The sequence below is a fragment of the Sceloporus undulatus genome, chromosome 2 (assembly GCF_019175285.1).
Source record: "Sceloporus undulatus isolate JIND9_A2432 ecotype Alabama chromosome 2, SceUnd_v1.1, whole genome shotgun sequence".
In the NCBI taxonomy this organism is placed as follows: Eukaryota; Metazoa; Chordata; class Lepidosauria; order Squamata; family Phrynosomatidae; genus Sceloporus; species Sceloporus undulatus.
This window is the reverse complement of record NC_056523.1, coordinates 160259408-160273255: the sequence shown is the minus strand read 5'-3', so window position 1 is coordinate 160273255 and position 13848 is coordinate 160259408. Positions and strand designations below refer to the sequence as shown.

At 37.1% G+C, this 13848-nt stretch overlaps 2 protein-coding genes across 10 annotated transcripts in view; both read left to right on the top strand.

Moving 5' to 3' along the window:
* Positions 1 to 13848, top strand: part of MCRS1 (microspherule protein 1) — a 554896-nt gene that overhangs the window by 266175 nt on the left and 274873 nt on the right. The gene's annotated exons all lie outside the window — the stretch shown is intronic.
* Positions 1 to 13848, top strand: part of RHBDL3 (rhomboid like 3) — a 242750-nt gene that overhangs the window by 209645 nt on the left and 19257 nt on the right. For all 8 annotated transcript variants that reach the window (XM_042448660.1, XM_042448656.1, XM_042448655.1 and 5 more), the window contains one exon: positions 170 to 270. In XM_042448660.1, coding sequence (XP_042304594.1) covers positions 170 to 270 — 101 coding nt within the window. The remainder of the gene's footprint in view (positions 1 to 169; positions 271 to 13848) is intronic.

The window sequence follows — 13848 nt, the reverse complement described above, 5'->3', positions numbered from 1 at the left end:
GCAGTAAAATAATAATCCCTGAATGCCTTCCTCCCAGAATGTCATTCATTAAAAGGTGGGAGAAGAGTACACCTTTTGTTTAGGAGGATTTAAACAAATATTGATTATTGTTTTCTTTATTTATTGGTTTATGAGAATTATGTCATAAAAGATTCTTTTTTTCCCCAAGGTTCCTTGGCAGTGTCCGTTGCTGATATGACTGCCCCTGTTGTGGGTTCATCTGGAGGAGTGTATGCTCTTATATCTGCCCACCTAGCAAACATAGTAATGGTAAGTGCTGGACATTTGGGCATTTTACTTTTGGGATCTAAATTCCCAGAATCCCCATCAGCATAACCTCTAGTTGTGGATTCAGGATGTTGTAGTCTAAAAAAATAACTTTCCCAAACTGTGGAGGTGAGAGTAAGAAATGTCTTTCTTTGGATATGGATTCACATCATAGCTGAGCTGTTCTTTTGAATCTGTACTGATTTAGTATTCTCAGTACATTGGGGGGGGGGGGAGTTTTCATTTTACTTGTGCTTATTATCAAAGACTGTACACAAGATTTCCCATATTTATATTTAAGCAGATGAACCATCATTTTGCTTGATTTTACCAAGATATGCATGTCATACACACAGAGCATATCTGTTCTAGAGATGTAATTTTGTTTAGTAGTCTTTTCCTCTTTCCAGGAAACCCTGGGAAGGAAATATGATCCCAAAGTTAGGTCCCAATGCAGGCTGAGATGGCAGCAATGCAGAAACTTATCAAGTTAGTAAGAAAGCATGAAGGAAGAGTTCAGCTTCTGATTCCACTTGCTCATGCTGTGTTTCCAAGCTCTCTTCATCCTGTGTTTTACACTTGTCCCTCCATATTTGCTAGGGTTAGGGGCACAAGACTCCCATGAATATAGAAAAACCGAAAATAACAACAACAAAAAAACACCTCTCTAGGAATCTCTAGGTCCTCTAGTGCAACTCTGTGGTCAACATCTTACAGACACTGATCATAGAACTGCACTGGAGGAGCTACAAATGCCAGGTAGAGTAATCTCTCTAGGTCTTTCAGTGTGGCTTTTAGTTAAAGTTGACCATAGAATTGCACTGAAGGACCTAGCTATTCCTACAGAGAACATACTAATCAAATCCGTGAATAATCAATTCTGTAAATATCAAAGCCGCAAATACGGAGGGATGAGTGTATAGGAAACATTCAGCATCAACCTGATCTGGATACACAGGTTTGCCAGTGCCTAGATTTCATTTTCTTTCTTGAGTTCCATATTTCTGTTAGCAGCGAAGGCATCATCTCTCTCTCTCTCTCTCTCTCTCTCTCTTTTTAACCACACACGTGCACATGCGCGCGCACACAAACACACCTAGATCATATTCATACTTTGTATAGACTAAACATAGCAGGAGTGTGAGTGTGCATGTACAGCAGGAGTGTGAACCATATGCCCCTCAGGATTTTCATAGAATCATAGAGTTGGACAAGACCACAAGGACCATCCAGTCTAACCCCCTGCCATGCAGGATACCCTCTGTCATTTTGTTGGATTGCAAATCCTAGCAGCCCTAGCTGGCATAGCCAATGATTCAGAATGCTGAAAGATGACGTTCTATAATATCTGGAAAATTTCCACTCCTGAAGCGTGGAGTGACCAGAACACAGCTATCTGTGAATGTTAATAGACAACATGGAAAGAGTTCACAAAAGACTGGTGTTTGGCATTGCTTCATTTAGAAACCAAAACAGTGTTATCGTATAAACAGGCTGAATTATCTGGTAGTTCCAAATGTTTGTCTAAAATATATTTTTGAATTGATTTGTTATCTTTTTATCTGCTCCCCACTCCTCTCCTAAAGAAGTAGCTTAGATGTGTCCTCACACACATGCACACACACAGTATTTTCATACAGTCTCCCAACTAGGTACTGTCTAGGGCAAACATACAGGCCATTAAAATTTATGCCGTAATAAATTTGTTAATCCTTAGGGTGTCACACGACTCTTGGTTGTTTATACTTAGCTGCAGTCCTGGAAATTTAAGTAAGAATAATTCTTACTTAATGTTGACAAGGGGATTCTTGCATAAGGAAAACGATGCTTTGCATTTGCCACTGCACCAGTTTCATGACAATATTCATTTTTTGTTGTGTCTTGCTTTCCTTTTACTCATGGGAAGAAAGGTTTTTTAGGAATCTTTTTTGCGCCCCTGCACCTTTGAGAAACTGTGAGAAACAAATAACGCCCTTGCCTATAGAATGAAACATTCCTGGAAATAAATAAACTGTGAGCAATAAGGCATTTCACCCAATGGGAAATAATGGAGGAAGGGGGAGTGGGGAGGAAGATGCATAAAAATGCTGAGGAGAAAATGCAATATTTAGTAGCAGTGTCCTGAGCTTTCTGACTACATTATTTATTTCTGTGGTGAACCAAACGAAAGGAAATTATTTCCCCCCCTCCTTTTACATCATGAGTATTGTTGTTTTAATGCTGCTGGAATTATTTATAGACAGAGCCCATGTGTATTAGTGTAACATGCAGATGGACCACATTAATTAAGAATCTCTCTCGCTGTCTGAATAACTGGAAATGAGCAAAGCTACCCCTAACCATTAAACAGGTAGGCATTTACCTCAGACACCAGTCAGTCAGTCATATTTTATTGCTTTTGGCCAATGGCTGTTCCATAAAACAGTGCCACAATAAGAACAAAATGATACATATCATATATCCAACATTAATCCTATGTTTATATAGTAATTTATAATTTACAAAATTTAGCAATTAAAATTTTAAATTTTGTGTGTGTGTGTGTGTGTGTGTGTGTGTGTGTGTGTAATGTAATTATCACCTTTACAGTTTATGGCCATCTCTGCTAGATTTTTTAGCTGCTAAAGCATGCAAAGCTACTTGCCGGGTCACATATTTGTCCATATACACTAAGAGGTAGAAAATCACTTCTTGTGGGCTCTGACAAGGACTCATTTCAATTACTGGTGTCACAAATCATTCCCTTGGTTCACTATATAATGGGCAATGCAATATGTAATGAACTAGGTCCTCTAATTCTGTGCATCCATATATGCATGTGCACTCCTTTATTGGGATGCCCCTATGCCTCTCATCTCTGCAGGATGTCCATCATATTCAGTCTTAATTCTGAGAAGGCTTTCCACAATTGTACAAATGTCAAGCTGTTAAAATAGTCTGCATGTTCACAAGCCTCCTTGAGTTTATGATATAAAGGTGCACATGGGGAAAAAATAGACAGCATTTAAGTCCCTTTGTGTGACTACGGCCCAAACAGACAGGCCAAAACAAAGCTGCTTCGGTTCACTTTGGAGGTATGTTGTTTAAATAATACACTTATCTTAAGAGGTCAGAAGCTGCGCCAAAGCTACGCTCCAGTTGTTAGGACTGGAGCATGGCTTTGGCATGGCTTCCGGTCTCTTAGGAAGCAAGTATTATTTAAACAATATACCTCCAAAGTGACTCAAAGCAGCTTTATTTTGGCCTGTCTGTTCAGGCCCTACTTCTCCTATTTTATTCTTAATTATCTTTTTTGTGCATCAAGTTGAAGTCCTTTTAGCTCATTTGATATAAGCACATATTTGATTATCTATTGGGCAGCACGAAGTACCCAGTTTTTGATAGGTATACCACTGGAAAACTCTATCAAACATTTTTAGGTAGTCTAATATTATCTATGGCCTGTACCTTAAGCCAATAACATATTATTCTTTTGTCTACTTGGCTCTCTGTACTCAACCTAGAAGTTTCCAACCTGATCATAACAATCAAAACATCTTTTTTAAAAAAAATAAATTTTATTAACAAATTTCACAACACAACATATCAATCTTTTAACATACACAACACAACATAACATAACACAACAACATAACCCACTCCCCACCTTCCCCACCCAAACCACCCTCCAACATTTAAATTAAAACCTATGACTTCCATCCTCTTTGCGTGGTATATTACTTCTAGTATCTCTTGTACACAACCTATTTATTTCACCTATTCTTTTATCATCTTCTTCACTACTTATACTTACATATTATTCTTCCAATTTGTTTCTTTACCCCTTATTTCCTTCTCCATTACGAATGCTATACTTATTCAATAGATATTCAGATAAAAAATACCCTCGAAACAAATACAATCTACAATCAAGTTAAGTACCACAAGCTCCCCCATTGCTACCTCATATATTCAAACACTAAGTCCCATTCTTGGTTAATTTTTTTCGAGATATTCCCTATAGATTTCTCTCTTATTATTTGAGTTAATTTATCCATTTCTATTATTTCCTTTAGCTTCAATACCCATTCCTCTTTCTTCAGGATATCCTTTGATTTCCATTTTTGTGCTAATAGCATTCTTGCTATTGCTACCATATAAAAAAGTTGTTTTCCATATTTCGTTTCTATTTCATTGTCAAATATACTCAACAGGAAGCTTTCTGGTTTTAATTCCAACTTAATATGTAAAATTTCACTAATTAAGTCTCTAATTTGTTTCCAATTTTTTTTAACCTTTTTGCAGATCCACCAACAGTGTATAAATGTCCCTGTTACCTCTCCACATTTCCAGCATTTGTTGTTTTTATTTTTATAGACTTTTGCTAATCTTTCTGGGGTTAAGTACCAACGATAAAACATTTTAAACCAGTTTTCTTTTATATTTTGTGATGCTGTATATCTCAACCCTTTTCTCCAAACATGTTCCCACTTCTCTAATTGTATATTATAACCAAGAGAGCTAGCCCACTTTACCATTGTATCTTTAATGGTTTCATTTTCCATATCCAATTGTAGTAATTTTCTATAGATTTTCCCAATTAGTTTTTCTTGATCATTGATTAATAGTGTTTCTAACTCTGTTTTGTTTTCTTCCTCACCACATTCTTTTATATCTTTCATCACTCTTTCATAGATCCTCCTATAGGCAAACCATCCTGCATCAAAACCTATTTTCTCCAATTCCACTTGGGTCTTTATTATTATTTTACCTGACTTTTCCTTAGTTAATTCCCTATAGGTAAACCATTTCTCCCTCCTTATCATTTCTTTCCTATAGATGGCTTCATGAGGTGATAACCACATTGGGAGTTTGTGAATAATGTTCCTTTTATATTTATTCCATACTTTCAATAGATTCTTTCTCACACAGTGGTTATTAATTAGTTGATTGGCTTTTTCTTTATCATAGGCTAGATAAGCGTGAAAACCAAAACTCAGTCCTTCTCCCTCTAATTCTAACATCCTTCTCTCTTCTAATTTCAGCCAGTCTTTTATCCACACTAAACTACACGCATCGGAATATAATTGTAAATTTGGTAACGACATCCCCCCTCTCTCTTGGGCATCCTGCAAAAGTTTTAGTCTAATCCTTGGTCTCTTATTCTGCCATATAAAACGTGATATGTCTCTTTCCCAAATTTTGAATGGTTTGTTTGAATTTATTATAAGAATCATTTGAAATAAAAAAAGAATTTTCGGTAATATCGACATTTTTATTGCTGCTATTCTACCTAATAAGGATAATTGTAATTTTTCCCAATTCATTAAGTCTTTTTTCATCTCTGACCATAATCTTATGTAATTATTCTCAAATAATTCGTTAGTGTTTTTTTGTTATCCATATACCCAGATATTTTTTTTGCTTATTTTTATTTCTGTTTTCTCTTCTATCTCCATCTCCTCTTCTAAATTCATATTTTTCGTTAGAATTGCCGATTTGTCCTTATTAACTTTACATCCCGTATATATCCCAAATTCATCAATTATATTCATCAAATTTATTATTTTACTTTGTGGGTCTTCCAAATTTATCACTATATCGTCAGCAAAGGCACGGATTTTATACTCATATTGTTTTATTTTCACACCTTGTATCACTTTGTTGTTTTTTTATTCTGATCATTAGAACTTCCATTATTAGTAAAAAAAAAGAAGAGGAGATACAGTAGAGGGCAACCCTGCCTTGTACCCCTTTCAATATCAACTGGTCTTGATAGGTCTCCATTAATGTTAATTCTTGCTTTTTGTTCCGTATAAATTTGTGAAATCCATCTTTTAAAGTTTGGTCCGATATTTAAATTTTCTATAATTTCCAATAAAGCTTCCCAGTTGACCGAATCAAATGCCTTTTCCATATCCACAAAAATCATGTCTAATTTTTTGTCATTATTTCTTTCATAATATTCTAAAACATTTAGTATATACCTCAAATTATTTTATATATATCTTTTTGGGAGGAATCCACATTGGTCTTCGTCTATCCTATCTTCTATACACTTTTTGAGTCTTTGAGCCATAATTGTTGCAAAAATTTTATAATCCAAATTAAGTAATGAAATCGGCCTATAATTTGCTGCTTCTAATAAATCTTTACCCTCCTTCTGTAACAATATTATCTCTGATTCTTTCCAAGTTTCCGGTATTTTCCCACCTAAAATATTGTTCATGACTGTCCGTAATGGTTCTTTTTATTTCATTTTTAAAGATTTTATAAAATTCTATCGGAAATCCGTCTGGGCCCGGTGATTTACCATTTTTATTTTTTTCTATTGCTTTTTCTACTTCCTCTAATGTGATCTCTGCATCTACATTTTCTCTTTGTGCTTCATTGATTTTAAAAAGTTCTCCCTCTTTAAAAAGTCTTTTAAATTAATTTCATTTTCTTGCTTTTTCATATATAATTTGGTATAAAAGTCTCTAAAGTATTCTATAATATCCCCTTGTTCAGTAATTAGCTCATTGTTTTTTCTTATTCTCGTAATCACTCTTTTTTCTTTTCTTTTCCTTAATTTATATGCTAGCCATTTTCCCGGTTTGTTGGCATTCTCAAAATGTTGTTGTTTTATTTTTTCATTTCATATCCTACTTCTTCTGCCAATTCCAGGGAAATTTGATCTTTTAACATTTTACTCTCTATACGTAATCTTTCATCTTTAGGATTTTGGTTTAATAAGTTTTCCTTCTCTTTAAGTTTCTTGTTTAATTGATCCATTTTCTGGTTTTTCTTTTTCTTTGCTATTATATTTTGTTGTATTAAAGCTCCTCTTATCACCGCTTTCGCAGCATCCCATACAATCTCAATTTCTGTTCCCTTATTTAAATTCTCTTTAAAATAGTTAGATATAACTGTTCTTATATTTTTTGTTATTTCTTCATTTCGCAGGAGATCAACATTTAGTCTCCATTTAAAAAAAGCTTTTTCTTTTGTAGTGTCTTTCAATTTTAGTATTTGGGGATTATGATCTGATATTATTCTCGGCATAATTTCCATTTCTTTCAACAGTTTTGTTAGCGTTTGAGTGACTAGAATCAGATCAATTCTCGCCATCAATTTGTGTCTAGCAGAGCTATGTGTGTATTCCCTAGCATTGTTATATAGATGTTTCCAGGTATCTACCAAACATAAATTTTCCATTAGCCTAAAAAAAGATTTTGGTAGCTTACCCTGTTTATCTTTTATCGGTTTTTTTTGCATTCCTATCCCATTCTGGGTTAATCACCCCATTGCAGTCCCCCAATACAATTATCTCCTCATATTTTTGTTCTAGCATAATATTTTGTAAATCTTCAAAAAATTTTGCTTTCTTTTCCTGTGGTGTATAGATTCCTATTACCAAAATGTTTTTACCATTTATGTTTACTTCAATGCCCAATATGTGTCCTTTTTTATCATTGTAAATTTCCTTAGACTCTAGTTGGTCATTCACATATATTACTACTCCTTTTTTCCTTTTTTTATTTGCTGATATATAATTTTTACCTATTTTTCTATTCTCAATATATTTCTCTTCTCCTTGTTTAATATGAGATTCCTGCAAACAGATTATTTCACATTTTTGTTTTAATAAGAAGTGAAAAATCGTTCTTCTCTTATGCGGGGAGTTCATTCCATTCACATTCCAAATGAGTACTTTCATTTTCTTTGTTCTACAGAAACAAACTTTATTTAATTTAGTATTCAAATATATGAGGAAGCAAATTACCTTATCAAGTAAAAAAAGAAAAAAAAGAAAAAAGAAAAAGTCAATAGAAATGCAAAACACAAGAGGATATATGCCTAAAAGAAAAACACCCCAACAATTGTCTATTATTCTACTAAGCCCTCTCTTCTTCTATTTCTCCTTCTGATTTATCATCTTCTTCAGGTTTGTTTCCTTCTTCCTTTTTACTTTGTTCTTGTTCCCGTTCTCTCGCCGTCATTTGTCTAGTTCTCACCCCTCCTTTGGGTCCTGCTTGGTCTTGTTCTCTTGATCTTTCAATTTCCTTTCTGTTCCTTTTCCAAAAATCTGCTGCTTTGTCTACTGAATCGATTTTGTATCTTTTTTGTTTCCAGGTCAAAGATAATCCTTCAACTTCATCCCATCTAAATGGGATCCCATATACTTTTAATTGATCCGATAGAAAGTTATAATCTTTTCTCGATTTGAGCACACTTTTTGGAATGTCCTTAAAAATTTGAATTATACGACCTTTGATAATTAATTCCTTTCTGAAACTTTGTTGGATTATCAGGTCCCGTGTTTGTTTACGCACGCAATACACCACAATGTCCCTAGGCAGGTTTCTCTGCCTTGCTACTTTAGAACTTATGCGGTATAGAGTATCAATTTCCCAAGGGAATTGTTCAACCGGTTCCTCAACATAATCGGCCAGTATTGGTATCAGGAATTTATAGAGATTTTCTTGTTCTTGTTCTGGAACCCCACGTAGTTTGATACAATTCTGTCTCAGTTTAGTTTCAAGCCTTATTATTGTCCATTTATCCGCTTTCCCTTCTTCTTCTATTTTATTAATTTTTATTTCTGTTTGTGCAACACTGTTCTCCAACTGGGTTAAATTACTTTCAAGATTCTCCACTTTATTGGTTATTTTCCCCAAATCTTTGTTTATTTTCTCCAAGGATCCTTTTATTTCTCCCATTTCCTTTTGGATCTCAGTCCTTATTTCCAATCTCAAATCTTCTCTCAGTTTTGCATTGTCCTCTTTCAATTCCTCTTTCATTCGTCTTATCTCATCTAACATTGAGAGTTCATTGAATTCAGTGGGTTTGAGCACTGAGTCCACAGATGGTCTTTTGGGAGGGTAAGACATGGGCTGAGTTGTTACTTTTCTATTCATTGACATTTCTTCTATATATTTTGGCCAAACAAGTAATAATTCCACTGGTATACAACCAAACATACAAGTAATCACAATCTGTTTGATCTTCCTGGTATTTCTAATAATCTGCCCCCTGAGTTCCCCTATAAATTCTTCAGCGTATTCCTTACTATTTTAATTCAACTTAGGCACTTGAAAACACCTGTCCAGTTATCAAAAAAGAGTTCTTAAAATTTACAAAGCACTGTATTTCCTTTTTCTTCCTCTACCTTCCTCTCTTCCTCTTTCTCCCTTATATATTTAATTTATTTGTTACAGATATTCTACTTACTGCTTTCTACAAATAACACCAATAACTCCTTCTTTTAGTCTTTCTAATCACACCTGTCTACTAATTTTATTATTTGTCTTTATGTCTTATTCCTTATCTTTAAGGAGTTAGTCTTTTATACTGTACAGTCCTTATCTGTGCCTTACAGGTGTTTTCAAGGTCAGTTACAAAGTTCTCTGTAAACCAAACACCCCTGCTTTTCTTTTCTAGTTATTAAGAAGAAAAGGAAAAAGAGAAACAGAACCACAAAGAATGAATAACAAGATTTAGGGCTAACAAATACAAATTACACTAGTAATGTTATAATGTAATGGCTATTGGCTATTGGTTATATTTTCCCTATCTATTTACTCCACCCTTTTAAATTTTTGATTGATCTTAACAATTCTTTTTCTCAATTTAACACTGTTCACTACCAAATCAACAGACTCCAAATGCAATTACAGTATCAAACAGTAGAAATAATACAAATGGTTATAGCACCTACAATGAATACAAACTTTCTTTATACACTTAATATATATTACTGTTTTAGATTTTGGATTTTACCCACTGCTCCCACTGTTAATTTTGCCTCTAATTGTCCAAGTCCAAATTTACCCCTGTAGCTGCAAATGTGTCTTCTCTCACTTGGCTTTTTCCTGGGAAGGGCAAGGTTTCTTCTTTTTTTCCGTTTATTTAAGTATTTTAAGTTCTCCTTGGTGTTATTTTCCTTTAGCTGTTGTAAGTCAAAACCAAAGTCCAATACGATTTTTCCTTTGTAATCCAAAGTAATAAGATAAAGAAGAGGGACACAAACGAAGTAGAAAGAGCTGTAGATTTGGGGTATGAGATTTACTTCCAATCTTTGTTCTATCTTTTATAAAGTCACTTTTTTCTCTGTCATAAACCAATCTGTTTTCCGCAAGCGTTTATTTTTAAGAGCTGCAACACTCAGTAGTTTCTTCTGCTATTTTGTGCTTGTTATTATTTTCTATTTCTAAGCACACCTTGGTTGGAATGCAAATATATAAGCCGCAATGGAGAGTAACGCAGAGATTTTCCTCAAGAGGAGAGCATTCTCTTCTTATTATTATTGTTAATTGCAGCTTGACAAGTTTAAGTGGCAGGCTCACTCAAGCTGCCGAAGCTGATCGCTGGCTCCGAGCACCAGCACACCCCAGGCTTCTCTCCGCTCTGTTTCCCCAGCTTCTCACTCTCTTTCTTACTTGTACTTTCTTGCCTCTGGAATCAGGCGGTGAATGCTCTCAGAGTGTCAAAGTAGGCACCTCTGGTTCCCCCTTATCAAGGGGGTACTTCGACTCTGCTGTGTTGATTTTAGCAGAGCCTGGTTGCCAGCGACTGTCGTTCTGAGGGAGAGCCTCTCTCAACAACGACCTTCGCGATCGGCCATACCACAGGCATCTTTAGGTAGGCCTAACAATGATCTCAGGAAATAGTTCTGACTGGGTTCTAAGCTTGATGTTTTTGATGTATCCCATATCTCTGCACCATAAATGGATTGTGCCATTGTTTTGGTTTTATATACAATCAGGGCAGGGTTTACCAAATTGCCTCCTTTCGTAGCAGCAAACCAAAGTTGCTTTGGCTGACCTGTAAGATTGTATTTTAATATTTAGCAATTGTTCTTTCCAAGAGGTTGTATCTGAGTAAACCAATCCCAAATATTTAAATGTTTTCACTTGTTTTATAATGTGAGATCATCCGAATGCCAGATGTGCTTTGTGGGACACTTCCCAAATACCATAACCTGTGTCTTATCATAGTTTATTGTCAACGCATTTCTCTTACAATATGATGTGAGCTTCACAAGAAGTCACCTTAACCCCACCTGAGTTCTGGATACCAATACTAAATCACCTGCATATATCAACAATGAAAGTTTTAAATCAATAATTGCGAAAGGAAAGTATTGTAAACCATCCAGTTCCTTTACCATATCATTGATGAAGAAGTTAAACAGGAAAGGTTCTAGTATGCAACCCTACTTAACTCCTACAAAAGTACTAATCCTTGAAGTAAAATGGCCTGCCAAATCGACTTTAATTTGCAATGATGTATCGGTGTACACTGATTTAATAAATAGCAAATGGCATATCATATCATATTTGTCTTTTCCAATTTCTGCCATAATAAGTATCTAGAAACTGAGTCAAATGCTGACTTCAGATCAACATACAATTTTTGCTTCGAGTTATGGACATATTTACACATTAGGAAATTCAGCACAAAACACAGATCAGTTGACTTCCCTTTTTAAAATCCAGCTTTTACTTCTAATAGTAGATTTTGACTATCTGCCCATTCTTCTAAGTTTTCAAGAAGATACCTGGAAGACTAATAGGACTATAGTTAGCTGGATTCTTCTTGTCACCTTTTTATATATAGAAGCAATAATACTCAACGTCCATCCCTCTGGTAAGATTTATATGAGTAAACAATTTTGCAAGAATAGGAGCCCAATATTCTAATTTCACTTTATATAGTTTCACTGGGATTGTATCTTCTCCAAGGGCTTTATTGGCTGATTGTCTAGCAATGATAATTAAAAACTAAAAACCCTGATATCCCTCTGTTGATCCTCAACCATCACTAAGATGGGGCCACGGGAGGAATGAGGGAATCAGGAACCTGGGCCGGGATGGTTAATCTGGAAAGGCCTGCCGGAAGAGGTCCATCTTTTTTTAAAGCTGTCTAATGATGTTATCTGATGGATCTCATCCGGCAGGTCGTTCCAGAGTTTGGGGGCGACAGCAGAGAACGCCCTCTGGGAGGTCGCCGCAAGCCTAGATTTTAAAGGCTGTAGTAAGTTCCTCCCAGAGGACCGGAGAGCGCGGGGAGGATTGTACGGGAGGAGGCGGTCCCTACGATAGCTTGGACCCAAGCCATTTAGGGCTTTAAAGGTGATAACCAACACCTTGTACTGGGCCCGGAAGCTGATAGGCAGCCAGTGGAGGGACCTCAAAACCGGAGTAATGTGGTCCCTCCTAGATGTTCCTGAGACAAGCCTGGCTGCCATGTTTTGAACCAGCTGTAATTTCCGAGTCAAGCACAGGGGTAGCTCCATGTAGAGTGCATTACAGAAGTCAAGGTGTGAGGTTACCAGCGCGTGCACAACCGTCTCGAGATCCCTTACTTCCAGAAAAGGGCACAGCTGGCGTATCAGCCGAAGCTGATAACAGGCACTCCTGACCGTCGCATTTACCTGATTTGTCATCAGGAGCAACGAGTCAAGGAGCACCCCCAGACTGCGAACACAGTCGCTGGAGGAGAGTGTGACCCCATCCAGGACTGGAGGTTGCAACCCAATTCTTGGTTTCGGGGCCGCTACCATGAGCACCTCCGTCTTGTCTGGATTTCCTGCATGGCAGGGGGTTGGACTGGATGTCCCTAGTGGTCTCTTCCAACTCTACGATTCTATGATTCTATGATTCTATGATTCAGTTTCAATCTGTTTTTCCTCATCCAGCCCATTACTGCCTGAAGATATTCATTGAGAGAAGAGATGCCATTGGAATACGAGGCCGATGAACGAGATACGGAGAAATAGATTTAGGTGTCATCAGCGTACTGATAACACCTAGCACCATAACTCCGTATTATCTCACCCAGCGGCTTCATATAGATGTTAAATAACATCGGGGACAAAATAGCCCCCTGAGGAACCCCACAAGTGAGGTACCTCTTACTGGAGCTACAGTCCCCGAGTAGCACCCTCTGAGACCTGCCCGAAAGGAAGGACCGGAACCACTGCAAAGCAGTGCCCCCGATACCTAACCCCCTCAGGCGGTCCAAGAGGATGCCGTGATCTATAGTATCAAAAGCCGCTGAGAGGTCTAAGAGCACCAACAGGGTCACACTCCCCCTGTCAATGCTCAGACGCAGATCGTCGGTCAAGGCAACCATGGCAGTCTCAACCCCAAAGCCTGTCCTAAAGCCAGTTTGAAATGGGTCTAGATAATCGGTTTCATCCAAGACAGCTTGGAGCTGAAGGGCAACTGCCCTCTTGATCACCTTGCTCAAAAATGGCAGCAATGACACCGGCCTATAATTCCTCATATCCAGGGGGTCTAGGGAAGGTTTTTTCAGGAGTGGCCTAACCGCTGCTTCCTTTAAACAAGATGGAACATGTCCTTCCCTGAAGGATGCACCGATGATATCCGTGAGGAATCTCATCAGTGCATCCCCCCCCCCCCGGACGGCCAGCCATGATGGGCAAGGGTCGAGAGGGCAAGTTGTCTTCCTCACCTTACCAAGCAGCTTGTCCACGTCATCAGTACTCACAGATTGGAGCTGATCCAGTATAACTACATCGGCTGAGTCACTGGACGCCTCGCCTGTCGACTCTGTTTCAACTGTGGCATCTAAGTCGGCTCTTATCTGAGAGAT